Source organism: Orycteropus afer, unplaced genomic scaffold (assembly GCF_000298275.1).
Source record: "Orycteropus afer afer isolate SDZICR_OR568_19922 unplaced genomic scaffold, OryAfe1.0 scaffold00130, whole genome shotgun sequence".
In the NCBI taxonomy this organism is placed as follows: domain Eukaryota; kingdom Metazoa; phylum Chordata; class Mammalia; order Tubulidentata; family Orycteropodidae; genus Orycteropus; species Orycteropus afer.
In genome coordinates, this window is record NW_006921717.1 from 6,595,928 (window position 1) to 6,619,513 (window position 23,586).

Consider the following 23,586-nt stretch of genomic DNA (forward strand, 5'->3'; position numbering starts at 1 on the left):
ATGGCATTAATAGACTATCAAGCATAACCCAAAATGCACAAACAGAAGAGAAACTAGATGAATGGGACCTTCTAAAAATTAAATTTTTATGTGGTCCAAAGACTTCTCCAAAAGAGTCATGAGAACCTACAGACTGAGAAAAAATATTCGGTAATGACATATCTGACAAGGCACTTATCTCTAAAATTTATAGAAAATGCCAACACCTCAACAACAAAAAGATAAAAAAAAAAAAATTCAGTGAAAAAATGGGCAGAAGACATGAAAAAACACTTCACCAACGAGGATATTCAGGCAGCCAACAGACATATGAAGAAATGCTCACGATCATTAGCCATTACAGAGATGGCAAATCAAAACAACAATGAGATACCATCTTGCCCCAGCACTAGTAGCAAAGTTCAACAAGATAGAAAATAACAAATGTTGCTGAGGATGCAGAGAGATTGGGACTCTCATACATTGTTGGTGGGACTGTCAAATGATACAACCACTGTGGAAAGCAGTAGGGCAATTCCTTAAGAAGTTGGAATTAGAAATACCATTTGACCCAGAAATTCCATTACTAGTTATGTATCCTAAAGAAGTGAGAGCCATGACAAGAACAGACATATGCACACCCATGTTCATCATAGCACTATTTACAATAGCCAAAAGATGGAAACAACCTAGGTGCCCAGCAATAGAATGGATAACCAAACTATGGTACATACACACATGGAATACTTGTTATTGTTGTTATGTGCCGTCGAGTCGGACCCAACTCATAGCGACCCCTCCTTGGGTTGCTAAGGCAGTATCACTACCGAAGTAGATTGCCCAGCCTTCCTTCCGAGGAGTGGCTGGTGGGTTTGAACCGCCAGCCTTGGGTGTGGCAGCTGACTGCCTGAGGCCCTGAGGCCATCCCCTAGGGCCGGTCAATGGAATATTATGCAACCCTAAAGAATAATATAGAATGTGCAAAACACCGCATAATGTGGATGAACTTGGAAGACATTATGCTGAGTGAAATAAGTCAATCACAGAAAGACAAATATTTTGTTAGTCTGTTACTATAAAAAGTCAAGGAAAGGTTTATACATGGAAGGAAATTTTCTTTGTTGGTTACCAGGGTTGGGAGGGGAGGAGAGGGAAACTGTTTGATAGGTAAAGACAAGTATTGATTTGGGTGAAGAGAAGGGCAATGTACCAAATGTGAGTGATCAACATGGTGCATTGAGGAAGAGGAAGACAGAGAGGTGCAAGGGAGGTACAGACAACAAAGATGAACCCTTTTGCACATACAGTACTGCATTTTCAGTGAAGGCACACATTGATATACGGGCGGATAGATCGGTGGACAGGCTGAACTATTAGGTATGTCTATGCAGGGGGAAGTTTGCCCATAACCATGTATAGGGTTGGCAAACAATGTTTCTACAAGTGTATTTGTATGTTCTGAAAGAAGTCCCAGGTATATACTAGAGCTGACAAGGGGCAAGGTTGTAGTCACTTCTTGACCACAGCCAGCTACCTGAAGGGAGCAAGTAGTTGGACCTGTGGCCTCGGGACCATAGTCGCAGGGGACATCAAGCTCAGTTGGCATAACATACTACACAAAAACATTGTTCCACATCCTACTTTGGCAAGTAGTGACTGGGACCTTAAAAGCTTGCAAGTGGCCATCTAGATGCAATGATGGGTCTCTCCTCGTCCAGAGCAAAGAAAAATGAAAAAACCAAAGATGCATGGAAACAATTAGTCCAAGCAACCAATACACCATGTGATCCTCAGCCTATATGACTATGAGACTAGAAGAACTAGATGGTGCCTGGCTACCACTGTCAACAACTTGGAGAGGGATCTATCTAGGAGATCCTGGGTAGAGTGGAGGACAATGTAGAACAAAACTCAAAATCATTAAAAAAAAAAAAAAAAAAAAGGACCAGGTTTGCTGGTCTGATAGAGCTTGGTGGAACCCTTGAGACTGCCTGCCCTTCAGGTCTTGGAATTGAACCCACTCCTGTGGCTTTCAGCCAAGCAGAAGAAATTGCAGTCAATGTCATGAGACATTGGTCCCATTGTTTTTAGAAACCAGATAGAAAAGGCCAAACTGAGCTCTTTGTTCTGTAGTGGTATCGCCTCAGAAACCCAAAGAAGGGTCGCTTTGAGTCGGGTCCAACTCGAGGGCAGTGAGTTTGGTTTTGGTTTTGGTTTCTGAAAGTGCATTTGCTCTGTTCTCTTTCACCCAAATCACAATAAAAATTAAAAACAAAAACAAAAACCACCAATGTCATGAGGATTTGCCTATGTTTTCATCTAAGAGTTTTTGCTCTTAAATTTAGGTATTTAATGTATTATTTTGACATTATTTGTGTATACCAAACCAAACAAACTCATTGCTGTTGAGTTGGATCTGACTCACGGCCACCTCTCCTTGGGTTTCCGAGGCAGTATCACTACAGAAGTAGATTGTCCAGCCTTCCTTCCCAGGAGTGCCTGGTGGGTTTGAACCGCCAGCCTTCAAGAAAACCAAAACCAAACTCACTGCCGTGGAGTCAGACCCGACTCAGCGACCCCTCCTTGGGTTTCCAAGGTGGTATCACTGTGGACCAAAGAGCTCAGTTTGGCCTTTTGTATCTGGTCTCTGAAAACTGCGGGAGCCATTCAGGTGCTCTTTGTCTGTCTAAAACAGAGGGTGCAGCACCCTACACCTGGGGAATTCTCCTCAGGAAAGAAGAGGCGCGTGATGCCTTTATGGAGATTCATCAATTGGCTTACTCCTACCTGTGCATAAAGGTCGCATTCGCACATGTTCACTGAAGTCCCAAAGACCAGGGAGCCCTGGGGTTTGGAGCTCTCTTTTTTGAGACCACATGGGTTGGTGAGAACAGGGGAGAGGGTGTGGCACCCCCCTGAGGACAGAGGCAGCCCGGGGGCCGGAACTCCCCTAGACCTTGCCTGATGGGTCTCTCTACTTATATCCTTGCCGGTTAAAATAAATGAGTAACTGTAAGGATAGGTAATAGTCTGAGCATTTGGTGAGCAATAATAGGAGCTCTGGTGGCATAGTGCCTAAGGCACTTGGCTGCTAAGCAGGAGGCTGGCGGTTCAAATCCACCAGCCACTCCTTGGAAGGAAGCTTGGGCAATCTACTTCCGTAGTGAAACTGCCTCGGAAACCCAAGGAGGGGTCGCTATGAGTCGGGTCCAACTCCACGGCACATAACAACATAGAATGAATTAACCCACGGACAGGCAGTGAGAGCCGGCAGAGGCTGGAAAGAGAGTCCTGCTGGTGGAGACGCAGGTCTGAGTGAGGAGGCCGAGGGAAGGAAAGTGCCCTGTGGGTGGCTGGTGTCAGAATGACCAAGTGGACAAGTGCGGTTGTCAGTGATCCTCCCATTTTGGAAATGAGCTGTCTTGTCAGTCGTCATTCACACATACGGTGTAAAATAAGGGTCCAGCTTAGTCTTTCACACGTGGCCATCTGGTTTCCCAGCCCCGTTTGCTGAGAAGATTCTGCTCTTCCCTGTGGACTTGGCTTGGCCTCCTTGTAAGTCCGCTAACCATGCATGTGAAGGCTTATCTGGGCTCTGTTCTATGCCGTTGGTCTGTACGCCTGCCTCACACCAGTACCTCTGTTCTGATAACCGTAGCTTTGTAGAAGTTTTAAAATCGGGAAGTGTGACTTGCAGGATGGGCTTCCCCGTATCTGCAGGAAACGCTGCTGGGGCCTTGCCGGGACAGCACTAACTGCCCTTGGGCACTGCTGTCCGGACTGCTGCCTCCCCTCTAACCGGAGCAGTGTGGCCCACAGGGTCGGCAGCGGAGTAACTCGGGGCCCCGGCTCTCATCCCTTCACCAACACACCAAGCATTTCCACCTAGTTCTGTAGCCAAGCCTCCAACCGCACGGAACCATAATTTGGGACACTTAATTTCCACCTCTGTACTAAAGACGGACAGGCCACTCTGGCCCTAGCTTCAGTATATTGTGCCCATTCTTCCAAGTCATAAGATTTTTACTTTATTATTATTTTTTTTAGGAATTAATACTAAGAGCATTTTTGAGGGAGGCCGAGACCTTCAAAAGAAAATGACAGTTCAGCGGCGGAGTGCCTGTTGCCCACGGTTACAGGCCTAGGCCTTGGCCTCCTGGGGCCCACACCAGTTTCTCGGCTCGTCTCCGTTTCCCGGTCGCCCTGCTGTGGGAGTAACGTGTTGTCGCTCGGGCACAGCGCCCAGCGAGCCTGTCGACGTAGCGCTGCGACCCGAACGTGCCTGGATCAGCTCACTCGAACTCGGTCACCACCCTCCTACGGCCTCAGGTAGAAGCAGAAACTTAGCCAATCCAGGGGGGCTCTGAGGCAAAGAAGGCGGGACGAAGAGGCAAAGTTTAGGACAGATGCACTAACCAATCCGACGCCTAGTTTCCTGAGCGATGGCCACGAACACCCACTTGGAGATGCCAGTCAGAGCGAGGGGGCGTGTTAGTGGGGAGTAGACAAGTCGGTGACGGGAGAAGGCGCGCTTGAGCCAATTAAAACTGAGGAGGTGGGAAGGGGCGGAGTTTGTCCGGTGGGTGCGCGGTGGTGGGTGAGGAATCAGCCTTCTCTGCTAGTTCCTATCCTACCACTCTTTAGGCCCTGGAATACGGGAGGGAGAAGCTCAGGCAGTTCTTAGGGTTGGGCGTAGACGCATCCCTGGAAAAAACCTGGGAGCAAAAGAGACTTCTAGTCGGAGGAACCGCTGGAAGCTACCGGGTGGGCATCGAGGAAGCGGAGGGTGGCCAAGGGCGGGACTTCCGGAGGCGGGGTTTTTCCATCGGGGGCGGGGCGTGCTACTAAGGTTAGGCCGGGGGGGCGGAGCTAATAGGAGTCCACTTGGTGTGACCTAGGAGAAAGGAGGGTAGTAACTTAAGCGACAATCTTGGGGTCAGGAAGGTGTTGCCAGAGGCTTCAGGTGGCATGTGACATTCAGGGCTGGTGTTAAGCTTGGTGGGGAGGTCACCTGGCCTAATCCACTGTCCTCTCTTCCCAGGTAGCCACTCGTGGGCATCTTTCTAGGGCCCCTTCCCTTCGCGGGATGCTATGGAGTTCCCAGAGCACAGCCAGCAGCTGCTCCAGAGCCTGCGGGAGCAGCGGTCCCAGGGTTTCCTGTGTGACTGCACCGTGATGGTGGGTAGCACCCAGTTCTTGGCCCATCGGGCAGTGCTGGCCTCCTGCAGCCCCTTCTTCCAGCTTTTCTACAAGGAGCGGGAACTGGACAAGAGGGATCTGGTGTGTATCCACAATGAGATTGTCACAGCACCAGCCTTTGGGCTGCTTCTGGACTTTATGTATGCAGGCCAGCTGGCCCTGTGGGGCGACACCCCTGTGGAGGATGTCCTGGCCGCAGCCAGCTACTTACACATGAATGACATCGTCAAGGTGTGTAAGCGGCGCCTGCAGGCCCGGGCCCTGACAGAGGCAGACAGTACCAAGAAGGAGGAGGAGACCAACTCGCAGCTCCCTAGTTTGGAGTTTTTGTCCACCACCTCCCATGGCCTCCAGCCTTCGTTGGCATCTGCTGAGACATCGGGCCACTGGGGCAAAGGGGATTGGAAAGGCCCTGCCGCTCCCTCCCCTCCTGTCCGTCCTCCAGATGAGCCACCAGTACCCGGCGGGGCTGACACTACACAGCCTGGCATGGAAGTTGACTCACCACATCTCCGGGCACCGCCCCTGCCAGTGGCTGAGGTTGCTCTCGCCAGCCCCAGTAGCTCCACAGAGAGCGTTCCTGCCAACTACTTCTCTTCTGGCCTCTCGACGGTTTCAGCGGAGCCCTTGGCTCCCCTTGATGTGGGTCCTGAGAGTCTGAGGGCGGTGGAACCAAGGGCTGCTGGAGGACCACTGCCAGGCTTCTATCCCCCAGCCCCAGCTGCAGCCCCTGTCCCCGAGGCCTCCCAGGCTCCAGCCCCAGCTGAAGCTGAGCTGGTCCAGGTGAAGGTGGAAGCCATCGTGATCTCCGACGAGGAGCCCGAAGTGACGGATGAGCAACCTCGGGGGCCTGGGGAATTGTTCCCACCTGGAGGAGCAATGTTTGGGGAGCGGCCTCCCCAGCCGGAGGCTTTTGAGGAGCCAGGGGCAGCGGGACTGGAGGAGGTGGGGCCAAATGACCAGTTCCTGCCCCCAGACCTTCACCTACCCTACCACCTGCTACCAGGTCCAGGGCAGTATCATCGAGGTCTGGTGACCTCGCCCCTGCCTGCCCCCTCAGCCCTGCACGAGCCACTTTACTTGCCTTCTGAGTATGAAGCGGCCCCTGGAAACTTTGGGGTTTTCACTGAGGACGTGCCCACCTGCAAGACATGTGGTAAGACCTTCTCGTGCTCTTACACACTGCGGCGACACGCCACAGTGCACACACGCGAGCGACCCTACGAGTGCCGCTACTGCCTGCGCAGATACACGCAGTCAGGGGACCTCTACCGCCACATCCGCAAGGCCCACAATGAGGACCTGGCCAAGCGCAGCAAACCAGATCCAGAGGCCGGCCCCCTTCTCGGGGGGCAGCCCCTCCCTGGCTCCCCCACAGCAGACAGACAGAGCGGTGGTGCTGGAGGGCCACCCAAAGATTTTGTACTTGGCCCCAAAAACTAACATTTGGGGAAGCATGAGCTCATGTGAGGCCTGCTCTGGCCAGTGTTTGGGGACGGCACAGAAGGGTGGGGGCCCACCTGCTGTGGTGACAGGGTGGAGGTCCCTACCTTTTTCCTTTGCTCAGCCAGAGAACAAGACTTTATGGGGCAGAGCTTATTTTTCCAGGGTCACTGGGGATTCTGAGGTGTATCTATTTCTCACTTCGCATTCTGGACCATAAAGCTAACAGTGAGAGTGTCTTTTTGAACTGGTGTTGGCTGGTTTCTTCCATAAGCCTGCATGCCTCCTGTTTTCCTTCATCTTTCTCCTCTAGATCTTTCGGGAAGCTGACATCTGTACATGGCGTGGGGATAGGGGTCAGGTTGCTTAGGAAAAAACAGAGGACAGTGAAGACGTAGGGGAAGCAGCCCAACTAGGGAATCTTACACAATTCTGGTTTATTAGCATTTGTTGAGTTCCTTTGTGCTTGGGCTGTACTGGGCACTTCATACACATTTTCATTTAATCTTCAATTTTATGAGGTGTTATCCCACCCCCTCTTTTTCTTAAAAGACAGGGAAACTTGAGACTCATCAAAAGCAAAGTAAACTTGTACAGGGTCACTTAGAAACAAGCCCAGATTTGACCTCTGGCTTGTGACTCAAACACCATGTATGCAGTGCTGGTTTAAAACGTTGTTGAATTTGTTTCACAAAGAACTGGGAGTCGTTTTTGTTTTTTGTCCCTTAGAATGTTTGTCTTTGTTCCCTTGATCTGTTACCTCTGCTTTCCACATAAGAAGACCTTTGGTTGGCTCTTTAAACAACCGATATGGCATTGATGACTTGAAATTTTGCGTACATACTGGAGATGGAAATTGAGATCTTTGAGGATGAGACGCTGACTGGCAGAGGACACCATTCTGGTGATACATCTCTGGGAGGAGGTTGAAGGCCAGTGGTGCTGTGGAAATGATGAGTGCTACTGAGAGTAAAGGAGCCTTGGTGGCGCAGTGGTTCAGCACTCGGCTGCTAACCTAAGGGTCTATGATCAAACCTACCAGCTGCTTTGCAGCAGGAAAGACCAGGTGACAGCTCCCGTAGAGATGTATAGTCTAGGAAACCTTATGGGGCAGTTCTAGTCTGTCCTGTAGGGTTGCTGTGAGTCAGAATCAACCTGAAGGCACACGACAACATGGAAGAGTAGAGTCCCTGGATGGTGCCAATGGTTAACGTGTGCTCAGCCGCCAACTGAAAGGTTAGAGGTTCAAGTCCACCGGAGACACCTGGGAAGAAAGCCGTGGTGACCTGCTTCTGGAAAGTCAGCCATTGAAAATCCTGTGGCGCCTAGTTCCGCTCTGACGCGCATGGTGTCACCCTGAGGCAGAGTCAACCCAGTGGTGCCTGGTTAGGGAAGAAAGACTAAGATACAAAGTCCCAGGTGAATGACTCTTGCCGTTCATCTTTTCCAACTCCCTCATTTTAAAAGTGTGGTGGCCAACAGTCTAGAGAGGTGATTACTCATCTGAGGTCTCACATAGAGTTACTGACTGGAGATAGCTGAGAAGTGGGGCTTTGGGGTGCTGATACAGTATAGTAAAGAAAAGCGCTCCAGGAAGGTAAGAGCTCCAAATGTGTTGTGAAGAGTGTTCTAGGATCTAGTAGAGGCCTTCCTGCAAGCCCTTCTCTCTTTGGCACGTGAGGAACTGAGTGCAAATAAGGCAGAAAGGAAAACGGAAAGGGGAAAGTTTTCAGAATCCTTTCTCCCCTTTGATCTATATACTATATTCAGTACTGTGAACTCTGAATAGCAAGCTGCTATTTTTAAATTACAGGAAGGAGGCAACTGAGCAGCGAAGCTTTGGCCAGAGAAAGCTCCTTAGCTGGGACGTTGTAGAAAGCAAAAGATGACTCTTGGCATGTTCATTGCTGAAAGAGTGAATGCTATGCTTTCACTTTCCTTGGGTCGGAATAACCTTCTAATTTATCTTTCAAATGGGTTCTAGTTTATTTATGCTGATAGATTGCCTCAAATCCTTGGTGAAGTGAAGCAACCTAGAAATAAATACAGTAAGAGCTATTCTAGCTGAATGGAACACCTTGTCCAAACTTCCCTAAAGATCAAATCAAAATGCCTTTAAGCATCAATTGGTTTTAAAAGCATGAGCTTTATGGTCTGAATTACAACTCAATTTTTAAAAAAAGGAAGGAAAAAAAAAAATGGTTGCCTCAGAACATCAGTTGCTAAAATCAAGATATCATAAAGATCTGTGTATGTCAGTTTCTCTGCGTGTCTGTACAGGCCAGGGAGCACAGTAACCATTGCTATTGGTCAGGTCATGGCCACGTGCAGTACTGGCCTAAAGAGGCTCTGCGCTTTGAAAAGCAAGCATTCACTTTCAGTTCCCAGCATGACCTGCCTCCCATGTTGAAAGTGGTTTTAGTTGTTGTTGTTATGTGCTGTCGAGTCGGCCCCGACTCATAGCGACCCCTCCTTGGGTTTCCGAGGCAGTATCACTACGGAAGTAGGATTGCCCAACCTTCCTTCCGAGGAGTGGCTGGTGGGTTTGAACCACCAGCCTTCTGGTTAGCAGTCAAGTGCCTTAGCCACTATGCTACCAGAGTAGTCGGGAATTTATATGATTGAAACGAGATAAATAATTAGCGCAATTAAGGCCACAGTGACCTCAGTGTAGAGAAACCGTCTGCTGGAAACTAGGGACAGTTTACTCCAGTCAGTAGAGCTGTGACCCATGGTTTCCACTGTTCTCGCAGGCCCAGGTCCCGTCTGTGGATTCTGGAAGGTGGGAACCACAGGCTTGTGAGAGGTCGGCTTCTCTGACCTCCACTCCAACACCAGAGTCTCCTTTCGCTAGTTTTTATTAAACCTCTGTTTGAAAGAGAACTCACTGCCCTGAAAGCAAACCTATTCCATTGTCGGACAGCCCGCATCGTTAAACGGAGCCACCATGAGTTGGAATCAGCTCAGTAGTAACTGGATTTTTATACTGAGCTCCAGTGTGCCTCCCTTTGTGGGCAGATGGGCCAGGCCCCAGCCTACGAAGAGTTTGACCCTGAGAATTGGCTTGTTAGCTATAATTTGATGCGTTTTCAGACAATCACTCTTTCTTTTCCAGCTTGAGAGAGAGATTTCTAGTTTAGGATGCTGTTTTTTCTCTTAATTGGCTATTTGGTAAGCCTACACCTTTACTTGGTAAAAAGCAAGTAAAGGCATACCTCTTTTGTTGTGTCAGACACTTCAGCCCTTCACGCTGGATTTTGATTTCAACTTTCTCTGAAACCATTGTTTCCAAAGATGGTGTACTCAGACATACACTTACACGTTTTTATTGTAAAACATATTTATTTTCATGGATTTTGCTTCATAAGTGACATAAAGTCCTCCCCCATTTCATCAGTAAGCAATTTTAAGCTGCATCTCTAAAGGACTTAAAAAAAAAAAAAGACCAATTACCATCATCACACTCAACAAAACTGACAATAACTCTTAATCAGATTTTCCTCATGGTCTCATTACCTTTTTTTTTTTTCCTCAAATTAGAATCTGGACTACCGTCACATTTTTTTTCATACCTCTTCAGCCTTTTTTAATCTATAGGTTTTCCCTCCTCCTTTTTCCTTGCAATTTACTTGTTATAGAAACTGGTTTGGCTGATGGTTTCCCAGTCTGGATTTCATTAATTGTATCCCCATGGCATCATTTAACACGTTCCTCTGTCCAACAGTTATTTTAAAGATACGTCTTTTAAATAAAAAATACTCTAAATATTGTACAGGTGGTATGGAGTTTGGACACAACTCTGAAGGTGGGGCGTGAATTTGGGAAACTCTGTTTTAAACTGTCCATTATGTGCCAAAGTACCCTTCACATCCACTTCAAATCCTTTCTCTTCATTTAAAACCTTCAAATTCTGTGGAAAACAAGGATTGATAAGTTGTGCAGCTTCTTCCTCCACAAAACTCAGGAGATTCCCATACCTGTGGCTGATCCTTCAGGTGGTGGGTTTGCCAGACCTCCTCAAGACCCTTTGGACTGCCTGTCTGTATCTCCTTTCCTTTTCATTGACATCTTCGTTAGAGATCAAAACTGAAACGTCAGCCTGATGCTTTGCTATCTCTTAGCAGTGCTAATAAAAGGATTTGTGCAATACATTTCTCAGGTAAGTTTTTAAGGATGTTTTATTTTTCTCTTCAGTGATGCCCAAGATGATAGCTTATGTAACATCAAGTCTATATAAAAACAAAAAATCAAAGTTCGTTTCCCAAAGCAAACGAACTATGTAACCAGGATAAAATTTTGCTCATAAACCTAGGCTTCAGAGAACTGTAAGCAGCCTGGAAAAGGAATACAATAGTTCGGTCCTTGGACGTCTTAAGATTATTTAGTTTGTTGTTGTTGCTGTTATGTGCCATTGAGTCGGCCCTGACTCATAGTGACCCCTCCTTGGGTTGCCGAGGCAGTATCATTACGGAAGTAGATTGCCCAACCTTCCTTCCAGGGAGTGGCTGGTGGGTTTGAACCACCAGGCTTCTGGTTAGCAGTCAAGTGCCTTAGGCACTATGCTACCAGAGCTCCCCGATTATTTAGTAGAGAAACTTTGTTAGAAGCTGATGGTTGTGTTCTTTGAAGTATGTTGCTGTTGTTGTTGTTATGTGCCGTGGAGTCGGCCCCGACTCACAGCAACCCCTCCTTGGGTTTCCAAGGCAGTATCACTACGGAAGTAGGATTGCCCAACCTTCCTTCCGAGGAGTGGCTGGTGGGTAGAGAGGTACAAAGAGGACTGTAGCCCCCCGGGAGAGGGTGTTCCTGGAAAAGTGAGAATTCATGTACCTTGGGCAAGATTAAGGTGGTCCCACCTACCTCCCTATAATCTGTTCTCTGCTTATGTGATAGCTATTAACCCATGCTTATTACTTCTGCTCATAAAGGTAGCGGCAGAACTACATGGTCTCCCCTATGCACCCACAACATTGTGGATATAACCCACAAACAGTAAGCAGGATGACAGAGTTGCTCCCGGTTGATGGAAACTTGTATTGAGCCATGACTATACCAGACCTGCAACCATACCCAACAGAGCGTCTGGAGAGTTTCAGCTGTGCTTGGAAGGCAGCAAGGGAAGCCCTTCCTGCTTCCCTCCTCTGTTAAGGACCTGCACTCTTGCAAGATACAAGGTAACAGGTAAAAATTAGGTTTATGACTTTATCCTGTTCTATGGTGGTACTGTTTCCAGAAGACTTGGTGATCTGTCTTTCCTTTTTTATTAGAGAAACGAACACCTATTATTTAATAGATATGCACCTATTAAAAATTAAAGTGTCCACTTGGGTGTTTTTTTGGCATGCAACCTGAAGGGTTATTAAATAAATACTCAAATACTTGACTCATGAGGTTTCAAGATAGAATAGTTTAATGGAAAAATAAATAACGTGTGTTGTATTTATGGTCTGAGAATGAGCAGTGCCAAGGACTAGAAACAGCAGGGAGCAGATGCTGTCATAGGAGAAATCGAACCTCAGTGTGTGTGGACACCAAGTTGGAAAAGGATTGAGTTTAACCAAAATGGTTAAATTACACTCACTGATTTCATTTTAGTACATTTGGGCCCAATTTATACATTTCCAGTTTCACAAAAAATACACTTCCCAGTTTGTGGCCTGCGTAAGTCTGGCTTTGGGCAGAGGAAACGAAACACCAAACTGCTTTCCGCCGATTCTTATTATTCCGTCCTCTGTCACCCTTCTCCGTACATGAATACATCTAACCAGATCCTTAAAATGTAGGACACAGAAAGGACTAATTCCGTCCATAGCTGATGAATGTCTTCTGGTAAATGTTCCATGGTAATGTTCTGATGAAACCGTTTCCCAAGGTAAAAGCCCCTAAGAATAACATATACTGAAAGCTATACAAATAAACATATGGAGAGAGAAAAAGAGACACGGGCTATGTAAATAGTCTGTGCGGATCTGGAAACAGAAATCCACGTGGGTCAGAGGTATGGGGTTGACGTCTCCTGCTGAGGCTTGGGTTTCCTGTGATGGATCTTCAGGGTTCCACCCGAGTTCAAGTGGAGGGGCACCTTTCTCCTTTGTTAACCAAACATGCCCAGGTAAAGCTGCTTCTCCTTCTGATGGTAGTTGCTGAGCTCTGACTGTGTCATCTGGAGGTACCGCCGGACATTGGCATCTTGAAAGAGGATGGAGAGAGCAGTTAAGAGGCAGTTAGCCCTAATTACACCTTGGGAGAGGAAAGGCTTGTTACCACACTTCCATTTTTTCCTGTCTCTCTAAGACTTCAATGTATCACAGTTCTCCATTTGCAGCAGTAAATCTCATTAATTAACACTACTGAATTTTTAAAATCTTTCTACAAGAGTTTGACTGGTTGGGGAACATCTAGGTCAAGTAGCATATCCTGGTCTGTGAAGACAATGCTAGATATCCATTGGTGAGTAATGACTGGGGTCTTAAAAGCTTGTGAGCAGCCATCTAAGACACAACTATTGGTCTCTTCCCACCTGGAGCAAAGCAGAGTGAAGAACATCAAAGACTCAAGGAGACAAGTCCAAAGGCCTGAGGGACCACTCACATCACAGCCTCCACTAGCCTGAGACCGTAAGAACTGGACGGTGCCTGGCTACCACTACCTACCTCTTCATCAGGGTCACAGTGGAAGATCATGAGCAGAGTGGGAGAAAAATGTAGAACAAAATTCAAAATTATGAAAAGACCAGACGTACTGGTCTGATGGCGACTAGTAGAACCCCCCAAGAGTGCGGCCCTTAGACATCCTTCAAACCTGGAACTGAGCCCCCTCCCAGAGATCACCTTTCAGCCAAACTGCAGGCCTGTGAGTGAACACTAACACTCGTGAGGGGCGTGCTCCTCAGAACAATCAACCTTACGAGACCAAAAGGGCAGCATTTGCCCAAAAACAACGTTCAAAAGGTGGGGCAGGAAAAATGAGCAAATGGCAACAGGGAACCCAGCGAGGAAGTGGGAAGAGCCCTGTTAGACCGAGGAGATTGCGACAAACATCATGAAACAAAATTGTCGAGCAGGGGACTAATTTGCTCTATAAGTTTTCACCCAAATCACAGTAAAAGGTTAAAAAAAAAAAAAAAACAAGGCTGGTTGCTAATTTTATGATGAAGGAAATGACTGAAGAAAAAACTATAGCAGAGCCTCTAAAGATACTGTCTGTGTGGATGGCGATAATGTATTTGAAGGTAATAAACATGAACAAATAGTTAACATTTTATATTTTTATTAATTCAAAGTGGTTCTCCGCATTCTTTTAAATTAGTGAGATTTTACTGCATAGCTGTATGTTTGGGGGCCCTCTGCTGCTAGCAGCCAGTAGCTAGAGTAAGCTAGGATCCCAAAAAGGGGCAGTTTCCAGCGCTGAGCCAAGCAGCACAGAAATGAGTCTGTCATCTGCTCACAATAGCTTTTGGCCGTGGAACCAAAGTACCAAGTCTCAAATTCTTTCTTAGTGAGCCTGCCCTTTGTCATACCTGGGGTTAGCTGAGCTAAGGATAAAATGATACTAAAGCAATGGCCAGACCCTAGAACTGGAGAGCTGGCAGCAAGTTTATTCACTGGAACCCCGGTCATACTCCAGTCACATTCCTGAAAACTAGGAACTGAACCCTGAAAAGCAGCCCTTCAAACCCATTTCACTAAGTGAGGGGAATCATGTATACACATCAACAAACCAAAAACCAAACCAGCTGCCACTGAGTCGACTCTGGCTCATGGTGACCCCTGTGCGTCAAGAGCGGAACTCCACACCACGGGCTTTCTTCCAAGGCACCTGGGCTTTCTTCCAAGGTACCCCTCAGGGACTCAAACCTCCACCCTTCTGGTTAGCAGCCAAGAGTATTAACTGCTTGCATTACCCAGGGACCCCACATATACCCAGGCAGTCCCCGGCCTATGAACCAGTTCTGTTCCTAAATGTCTTTAAGATTTAGTTGGTACAGTCTGTATCTAATATCAGTTAGTGAAATGTTTGTCTTTGTATACAGTGTGCCTTTTCTATGCATAAAAAACATTAAAGTAACATTTCCAGTGTAACATCTCTATCATAATAATACAGTAATGATATTTTGGGAGCTCTGGTGGTGTAATGCGTAAGGGATTTGACTGCTAACCAGAAGGCTGGTAGTTCAAACCCACAAGCCACTCCTCAGAAGGAAGGTTGGGCAATCTACTTCCATAGTGATACTGCCTTGGAAACCCAAGGAGGGGTCACTATGGCTTGGATCTGACTCGATGGCAGTTTTTTTTTTTTTTAATATTTTGATGTGCCCGGCAAAATAGAGCCTGTCTTGTTATCATGCACCATGGTACGTTGCCAGCTGCAAGGGGAGGGTCTGTGTTCAGCCTCGTGCCCGTCTCTGGGCGAGACCCGGGTGAGATTTTGTCTCTCTTGCACTGGGACTCTCTCTCTCCGCTGTCCCTGTTCTCAAGAGCCTGGCACCCCAGATGGACCTGCCTGGTGTGAGGCCAGGGCTGTGGCTGAGGTAAGGCTGAGGATCACCAGAGTCTAGGCTGGGGCTGCCACCCAACACTGGACTGTAGGCAGTGCCAAAGGGGTGCCCAGACAGATGGTGCAGAACAAAGCCTGGCCTGTTCTTGCAGCCTCACGCCAGGCCCAGGCCCCAACAGCCCTAGACAGTGCCCACACTGGCTCCAGGGTGTAGTGGAGATGCCACTGCCCACCCTGGGCACCTGGTGAGCTGCCATCTCCTCCCAGACTTGGTTTGAGTGGGTTGCTACAGGGTCAAAGTGTGTGTGTGTGTGTGTGTGCAGGGAACGCCTACCTGTTGCTGGAGGAGGCGTGGGCAAGGCTGGAGCCACCTGGGATGCCACTTTGCCTTTTCTTATGTGTGGTCTTTGGGTTTGCACTCATACGGGTTAGTTCGGAACCATAGGTTATACTGAGTCAGATGTTCACAATCCGGGGATTAACTGTATTGTGCGTGTGTGCACACACATGAAACAAACATTTCTGGAGAACAGATACAAGATCAATACTTTCTTGTGAAGACAGGCCCACAGGAATGGGAGGCAGCCTGTTCACAGTATATCTTCTCACACATTTTGAACTGTGAACCATGTGAATGTATTAACTATTCAAAAAATTCAACACATTGAACAAGTGTAATACAAACCCCTTATCCGCAGATGCACCTCAGCGGGACGATGTTATCTGTCCTAACCGCTTCAGTCCCCTTCCCGCTCACCTTTTGGCTGCCTGTTGACAGCACCCAGGAGGTGGTGCTGAGCCTGGTCGTAGTCCTGCAGGTGGAAGAAGGCCACCCCGGCCCGGTACAAGGCCTTGGCGTTATCAGGCTGTCGTTCCAGAACTTTCTGGCTGTACTCCTTTACTCGTTCATAGTTCACTGGCTCCATCTGAAGAAGGCAAGCTAACGGGGCCAAACGAGAGGGAGAAGTGGGAGGAAGGCTTCAGAGATGGTCAATTCCAGTGGCCGGCTGAATGCAGGCCCCAGCAGTGGACGATACCAACACCACTCACTCATTCAACAAACATTTAGTTGTCCACCATATGCCAGACACTCTGCTGGGCACTCTGGATGCAGTAATGAATAAAAGTTTCACATACCTTACAATCTACTTCAGTATCTACTAAGTGCCTGCTGGGTACCTAGTGTTGGGTTAGGCCCAGCCCTGGAACCGATAAGAACACACTTTCAAGTTTATCTAATACTGTCTTTCATTGTTCCTCTTCCACCCAAGGCTCTCTGGCCGGAATCCACCATCTCACTACTGATCTTGTACGACAGCTTGGGACAACTTTGATAACAATAAAAACCCACTGCCGTTGAGTCCATTCCAACTCATAGCGACCCTATAGGACAGAGCAGAACTGCTCCACAGGGTTTCCAAGGCTGTAAATCTTTATGGAAGCAGATGACTACAGCATTCTCCTACAGAGTGGCTGGTGGGTTCAAACTGCTGACCTTCTGGTTAGCAACTCAAAGCTTCAACCACTAGGCCACTGAAGCACCTTAATAACAAAGCAGCTGCAATTAATTATGTGAGTAACTAGCAAGCATTGTGCTTTGTACTTGTTAAACACTTGTTTAATCTTCTCATCAATCCTTTTAAATAGGCAAGTATTACTATTTCTACTTAATGGATGAAGTAATCCAGGCTGAGAGAGGTAAAGTCATCTGTCCAAGATGTCACCGCTTGTAGGTGGAGTCTGAAATCTGAACCAAGGACACTCCACCTCCAAAATCACCATTACTCTCAATGACGATACACTATTCCACTGTTCCCTTGGATGATCTTACAGGACTTTAAAACACCAATTTGTTTCGAAGGCAATGCTCAACAGAAGGGAAATGCAGTCCCAATGTCTCAACAGTGGGAATTCAGCATATTGCTATTAAGTTTTATAAGAAATACAGCCAGAATGTTCCTTAGGAGAATGAAGCGACTTCAGCTCGCTTAGTTTTGGCCACGTCATCAGCAAAGACCAGTTGCTAGAAAGGACGTCAAGTCTGGTAAAGCAGAGGGTCTGTGAGAATGAGAGAAACCCTCAGTGAGATGGCTCAGCACAAACCATACACTGGGCCCAAACAGAACAACGACCGTGAGGACCGCACAGGATGGGGCACCTTTTCATTCTGTTAAACATAAGGTTGCCATGAGGCACAGCCAACTCGCCAATTACAACAGCAGCTGGGAAAGCCAAGAAGGGCTGATGAGGATACTAATACGCCTGGGCTATGTTTCCACCACTTCTATGATATCCCCACCAAGTGGCCATATGGCTTATGCTCAGACAGTTCTCCAGGGGCTGACTAATGCATCAGCCTAGTTTCATTCATTCTACAACTAGTTATTCAGTACTGACCATGTGGCAGGCACTGGGCTAGGAGCAGGAATACAAGAAACAAGACAGGTATCCTCCTGATTAAACAAGGAAGAATACACATAAAACAACTAAATTAATTTAGAAAGGGTCTTCTATCAAGCACCCCAAGCAGAGGCTTGACAGATCAAGTCCACCTGGAGCTGCAGCATCAAGGTCTTCCCAGGGCTTCAAACAGGTTCAAACTGGTTTGGTCCCGGCCAACACAGTGAGATTGGAACAGACCTGAATTTGTAAAATGTGAGTGTACTAGCATAATAACAGGAACAGAAAACATATTATAGGTCAAAGCTTTAGAAGGGGAGACTTGGAACAGGCGGCAGGAGCCCTTTCAGAGGCTGATACAGGAGACTGAATGAGTGCCAGGACTATGGAGAGCAACACACGTTCAAAGTAGTACAGTCAGCTGCCATATTGGAGCTGGGCACCATTGTTTCCAACTCTGCCAGTCAAGAGATTTGGTTGGTATGCAACACAAATATCGCCCGTTTTCTAAGAGGGATATTAAGTTTCTAGCAGGGCGCAACCCCGAATTTTTCCCGTTCCGGTTATCGTTCCGGTACACTCAAATTTTATAAATTTGGGTCCATTCCAGTATAGCTTCGTCTGCCAAAACCAAACTGGGAAGAACCAATTCGAAGCCCTGGATATTTCCAAGTACCCATCTGAAAACATCGAATTTCCCTGATTTCTGGTCAAGTCCCCACTAGATATTCTATTCTCTAATAATGTACAGTATTCTGCAGTAAGAATTTAAGCTCTGGCTATAAGACTGCCTATGTTTAATTTTAGTTCCACTACTTACTAGCTGTGTAACTGTTTCCTTCAATGTATCTCAAAGGATTGCTATCACACTTAAATAGATCAACATGTGTAAAGTGTTAAACAGTATCTGCCATGGCATTTCCTAAATGTCCCCTCACTGAGGCCTACCTTGCCACCCTTTTGAAAAGCAAACACCCCCTAACTAGTTAAAAAAAAGGTCTGCCTTGAACATTATGCTCTTTTAAGACCTACCTACCTATATGGGATCAAATTGACAACAGCAACTCGATAGATTGGATCAGAATCTTAAGAAGCAGTGAATTTATGTTAAAGGGGGAGGAAAAACTCAAAAAGGAGGGTGAGTATGGTTATACAACATGAAGAATGTTATCAATGTCTGTAAACAGTACATGGAGAAGCTGTTGAATTGGTGTATAAAGTTTTGCTATGTGTATCTGTAGATCCTCAACATCATAAATAAAATCATACATATATATGTAATAAATTGGTATCTGGCACATTGAAAAAAAAAAAAAGCGACCACCTCTATACCTGAAGCACTCACAAGCCTCATTTTCAACTTTATTCTTTCTCATAGCACTTACCACTATTTAATGTATTACATATGTTACTTCTTTTGAAAAGTTTATTGTCCATCCACCACTCTTACTCAAATATATACTCCATGAGCACAGGGATCTTTCTTGGTTTTATTACAGAGCTGTATTCTCCACACCTGACAAAGAGTTGTTCAATTGAACGAATTGAAACATCAGTAACTACGAAAACAAACAAGCAAGCAAACAAAAAAATCCACTGCCATTAAGTCAATTCCAACTCCTAATGACCCTACAAGACAGAGTAGAACTGCCCCATAGGGTTTCCAAGGCTGTAATCTTTACAGGAGCAGATTGCCACATCTTTCTCCGGCAGGTGGCTGATGGATTTGAACTGCTGACCTTTCACTTAGCAGCCAAGCACTTAACCTCTGCTCCATCAGTGCTCCTTTAGCAACTACAAGTACTATTATTGTTATTTGAATCTAAAAGTAGTACACTCCTAGTGGACACACACTGAAAAAGTTAAGTGTCCACAGAACCATAGCTAACAAGTATTGTAGTAAAGAAACAAACACACACACACACACAAAACACCATTTTTTTTTTTTTTTTGGTGTTGAGGCGGCTGCCTACCACTTCTATTTTATAGACTTTAATATATGTACCTGCCAGACCATAGGGATGTTACTAAAACAGATTAAAGTCAATAGCATTTTAAGGTGTTCTCATTTGAAGAATGTGGTTGGCACTGAAGTGGGGTTCCCCCCTCATTCCATCCATCAAGACTCCATTAGAAAGCCGACTGGGTTTACCAGTCTCCTCTGGACCGGGCTTCCCCTACACTGCACCTCCGTTAATTGGTCAGGGAAGCTGATGTGTGGCCTACTGTGCACACAGGGTGACCATTTGCCAGCACTTTCCCAGTTTTAGAACTGCGAGTCCCACTTCTTGGGACATTTTCAGTCCCAGGCAAATGTGGATGGCTAGTTACCCTAGTGCATCTCTCTGCCACATCCTTACTCTAAATCAACAAACTTGGTGCTGTTTTCTTTCTGAATGACATGGATACACACACAATTTGCCAAAGTCCTAGAATTTTCCAGTTTTCAGCTTAGAAGGGACCACAGACCACACTCCCTAGAACCAGGAGAAAAGAATCAGCTTGCCCGGGTCACATGGCTGGTTAAGGCAGGGCTAGTAAGGAAAGGTCCAGAACCTTGTTTCTCATCCCCAGCTCTTTCCACTTGCAGCCGTGGGGCATGGAAGGAGGGGCATCTGACTTTCAGGTCTTGCCTCTGAAGAGTTTCGGGAAAATTGCACCTGCCACCGGATGCACCCAGGGGAATCCGATGGTCTAACTTAAAGCAAACTGCAAACCCAGTCCTAGGCATGAAGTTAAAAAGTTAAACACTTTTTAAACAACCATTGTTGTTATTGTTAAGTTGCTATTAAAAAATGAAGTAAAATAAAATTTGTGAAAACTACATCTAATTATTTCTATAACTTCAACTTGGACTGTCAGAATGTTTTAATGCCGCAGAATAATTTCATTAGCTCTATGGTTAATCTGGGAGCTCTGGTAGCATAGTGGCTAAGGCACTTGACTGCTAACCAGAAGGCTGGCGGTTCAAACCCACCATCCACTCCTGGGAAGGAAGGTTGGACAATCCTACTTCCGTAGTGATACTGCCTCGGAAACCCAATGAGGAGTCGCTATGAGTCAGGGCTGACTCTACGGCACATAACAACAACATGGTTAATCTACATGGACTAAGAAATCTCCTCCTTTCAGTGGAATATTTCCAGTGATACTAATTCTGGCATCCATCTCTTAACCCAAAGCTACCTTAGAAAACAAGGTCCCATCTTAGACAACAAGGGTGGTGAATGCATTGCATAGCAACCAAATTTCTTCACCAGCAGAGCTAGAAACAGCAGTGCTCAGCTCAAAGATGGTGGTTGACCCATGCTGCTTAGAATGTGTGTCGCCCTCTACAGTTCTGGACTCAAACCAAAAGCCAAACCTATTGCTGTCCAGCTGATTCTGACTCATAGCAACCCTACAGGGCAGAGTAGAACTGGCCCATAGTGTTTCCAAGGCTGTAAATCTTGTCAGAAGCAGACTGTCACATCTTTCTCATGCAGAGCAGCTGGTGGGTTCAAACCACTGACCTTTCAGTTAGCAGCTGATAGCCTAACCACTGCTACCAGGGCTCCTCTTAGTCCTGGAAGATACAAGTTATTTAAGTTACCATCTCGTGGACTTTGAAGGAGGAAAATGAAGAAAAGCTATCCAAAACATCAAATACAGATGGCTTACCTCACCAGCAGAAGCAGTGGGTAGCAGTGGGTTGTTTCTCCCATATATTAAATGTCTCTTAAAGAAACAATACCCTAACATAAGTTCACTATTGTCTCTACAGTGTGCAAAATTCCCTAAAGCACTGCTACTCAAAGTATAGGGCCATCTGCATCTCCTGGGAGCTTGTCAGAAATGCCAATTTATAAGCAAGCTCCCACAGAAGTACTAAATTCGAATCTCTGAGGGTGGGCCCCAGAAAGGTGTGTTTTAACAAACCCTAGGTGAAGTCTGAGAAGCACTGCTCTACAGAAATGCAATTACAACCTTATGGGTTGGAAGTGTGTTCCAATTCATGGCGGAATAACTGGATGGCAGTAGAAAAAGAGGTCAGCGTTTCTGCCAGATTTTCTTGTGCCTGTCTTGGTGATCTCCACCCACCCTTCAGCCCTGTTCTTACCAGCTAGATTGTTGTAGCAGTCTGTCTGGGTGATGTGCAGCAAGCTTTCTTGTTCAGGGGTAAGAGCCGGGCCCTGAGGTCCTAGATTAGGGATCGGGGAGGGCAGGCTTGGGTCCAGACCCCGCAGCTGTAGCAGAGCGCGATGGTACTTACTCACAGCATCTCGGTACTTCCCCTCCCGGTAGCGTTGGTTCCCTTCCTCCTTGTACAGCTGAGCCTCCTGCAGGCGCTTCTCCATAACTGTTGTCCAGTACTCGGGCGGAAACGGGAAGTGCAAGAGCAGCTGAGGCTCTGGGGATGGAAGCAAAATACTTAGACCTGATAGCCGATTTACGAAGGCTCCCTTGGGAAGTAAGCTTTGCTTGTTTGCTACTACAACGCCCTCCTCTCCTCTTTACAAAAACTACTTAGGAAAACCATGCGGACATTTCTTTCCTGTGAAAGCGATTAATCGATTCATAAAGGGTAGATTCCAGGTTGAAGAGAACCCTGGAAAGGCAAAGGTCCTAAGAAATTGTGGCGGGCGTGTGAATTGGCTTCCTCATTTCTTTAGGACAAGGAGTCCTGGTAGCGCGGTGATTAAGTGTTTGGCTGTTAACCGAAAAGTCGGCAGTTTGAACCCACCAGCCTCTCAGCGGGAGAAAGATGTGGCAGTCTACTTCCGTGAAGATTTATAGCCTTAGGAAACGGTAGAGGACAGTTCTACTGTGTCCTATAGGGTCCCTACGAGTTGCTATCGGCTCGATGGCTGTAAGGTTTGATTTGGTTCTTATGGACCCACCCCCTGACCTGGAAGCGGAAGGAAGTAGGCGGGGACAACTGCTAAAAGAACTCAAGTGGGCTTCTTTCCGTCCTAGCCATTTATTTACACTTCGTCATGCATTTGTTCTCTACAGTATGAGGCCGGGCACCTCAACCCAGTTCGCGACCAAGACGGCCCCGTATAGCGTCTCAGTCGCAAGTCCACCAAGCCCGGCGGCCAATTCCCCGCCCTCTGCAAGTGCTAACGCTCGGAAGTCTACTGAATTTGAGCTTACAAGAGGAAGCACTCAAGACCAAAGGTTCAGATCTTCCGACAGTTTAGTATCTAAAGGGTCGCACGCGTTGCGTCACGGTGCCCAATCAAAAACAGCCCGGGAAAAGAGATTCACAAAAATGACTCCACCTCTCCAGCCTTCCTGGCGGACCAACCCGGGGAAAAAAAAAAAAACAACTGGCACTTCAGCCAATTGGAAAAATCCGAGCAATCACAAATGACCAATCAGAACTGCAGAAAACGATTCAAGCCCACCAATGAGCGAGAGAGAAAGGCGGGGTCAGGGCATCTTTGCTGGGCAGAAATAGAGGGGTTGAGCGAAGAGCACCTGGGGGTACTGTGTTCCTTGGTCCTGAAGTACTTTGTTAGGCAGAAAAACAATTGTTAGTAGTCTTTATGTTGCGATACATGACTTCCTTTATGTATTTTATTTTAAAAAAAGTGGAAAACGATAATCTGATCTTAGTCTCAAGAATTTGCTGCATGCATACTCACTAGGGAAGAGAGACTGGCAAGCAAACTCGTTAAGAGCTTCAATTGGAAGCCGGACGAGAGTAAGGGCAGTGAGAATGGGAGGGGTTGTATGGAAAAGGTGCTCCGCACAGCTGCGTAGAATCCTCCGCCGGACGTGTGGGAAAACAGGGGCGCACACGCTTCCGTGCTACGAGGCACTTGAGTCCCAGCCAGCCTTTCCTGTCTCAGTCTCCGGTGCGGCTGCGCAGTAAAACTACAGGCGGCGATTGGTTCAGGATGTGAAAGGGGGCGGAGGGAAAGGGAGGGGCAATCCGTCGTACTACGCGCGCGCCCGCGGTAGGGGAAGCGAGAGGTGCAGGAAGGGAACTAGCTTCCCGTGGCGTTGTTTGGCGCTCTGTGGGCTGAAAGGGGGAGGGGAGAAGGAAGGAGAAACAAACACTACGTAGCTGAGGCTGCGCGC

At 47.0% G+C, this 23,586-nt stretch overlaps 2 protein-coding genes across 2 annotated transcripts; one reads left to right on the forward strand and one right to left on the reverse strand.

Annotated features, from left to right (window-relative positions):
* Nucleotides 1-5,055: 5,055 nt before the first annotated feature.
* ZBTB3 (zinc finger and BTB domain containing 3) lies at nt 5,056-6,621 on the forward strand. Its single transcript, XM_007944867.2, has one exon. The coding sequence runs from the start codon at nt 5,071-5,073 to the stop codon at nt 6,619-6,621; it is 1,551 nt and encodes a 516-aa protein (XP_007943058.1). The 5' UTR covers nt 5,056-5,070.
* Nucleotides 6,622-12,715: 6,094 nt separating this feature from the next.
* TTC9C (tetratricopeptide repeat domain 9C) lies at nt 12,716-21,854 on the reverse strand. Its single transcript, XM_007944868.1, has 3 exons — nt 21,617-21,854; nt 15,875-16,057; nt 12,716-12,810 (listed from the first exon to the last, which is right to left on the reverse strand). Exons 1-3 carry the CDS (start codon nt 21,852-21,854, stop codon nt 12,716-12,718), a joined length of 516 nt encoding a protein of 171 aa, XP_007943059.1.
* Nucleotides 21,855-23,586: the final 1,732 nt, after the last annotated feature.

What these genes read in the sequence shown, in the direction of transcription:
- ZBTB3 (XM_007944867.2), top strand. Translation starts at nt 5,071, where the DNA reads ATGGAGTTCCCAGAGCACAGCCAGCAGCTGCTCCAGAGCCTGCGGGAG.
- TTC9C (XM_007944868.1), bottom strand. Translation starts at nt 21,854, where the DNA reads ATGGAGAAGCGCCTGCAGGAGGCTCAGCTGTACAAGGAGGAAGGGAAC. An exon ending in CTGCTACAACAATCTAGCTG is followed by an intron (nt 16,058 to 21,616) that starts GTAAGAACAGGG and finishes TGGCCCCGTTAG; the next exon opens with CTTGCCTTCTTCAGATGGAG. An exon ending in TGTCAACAGGCAGCCAAAAG is followed by an intron (nt 12,811 to 15,874) that starts GTGAGCGGGAAG and finishes TCCTCTTTCAAG; the next exon opens with ATGCCAATGTCCGGCGGTAC.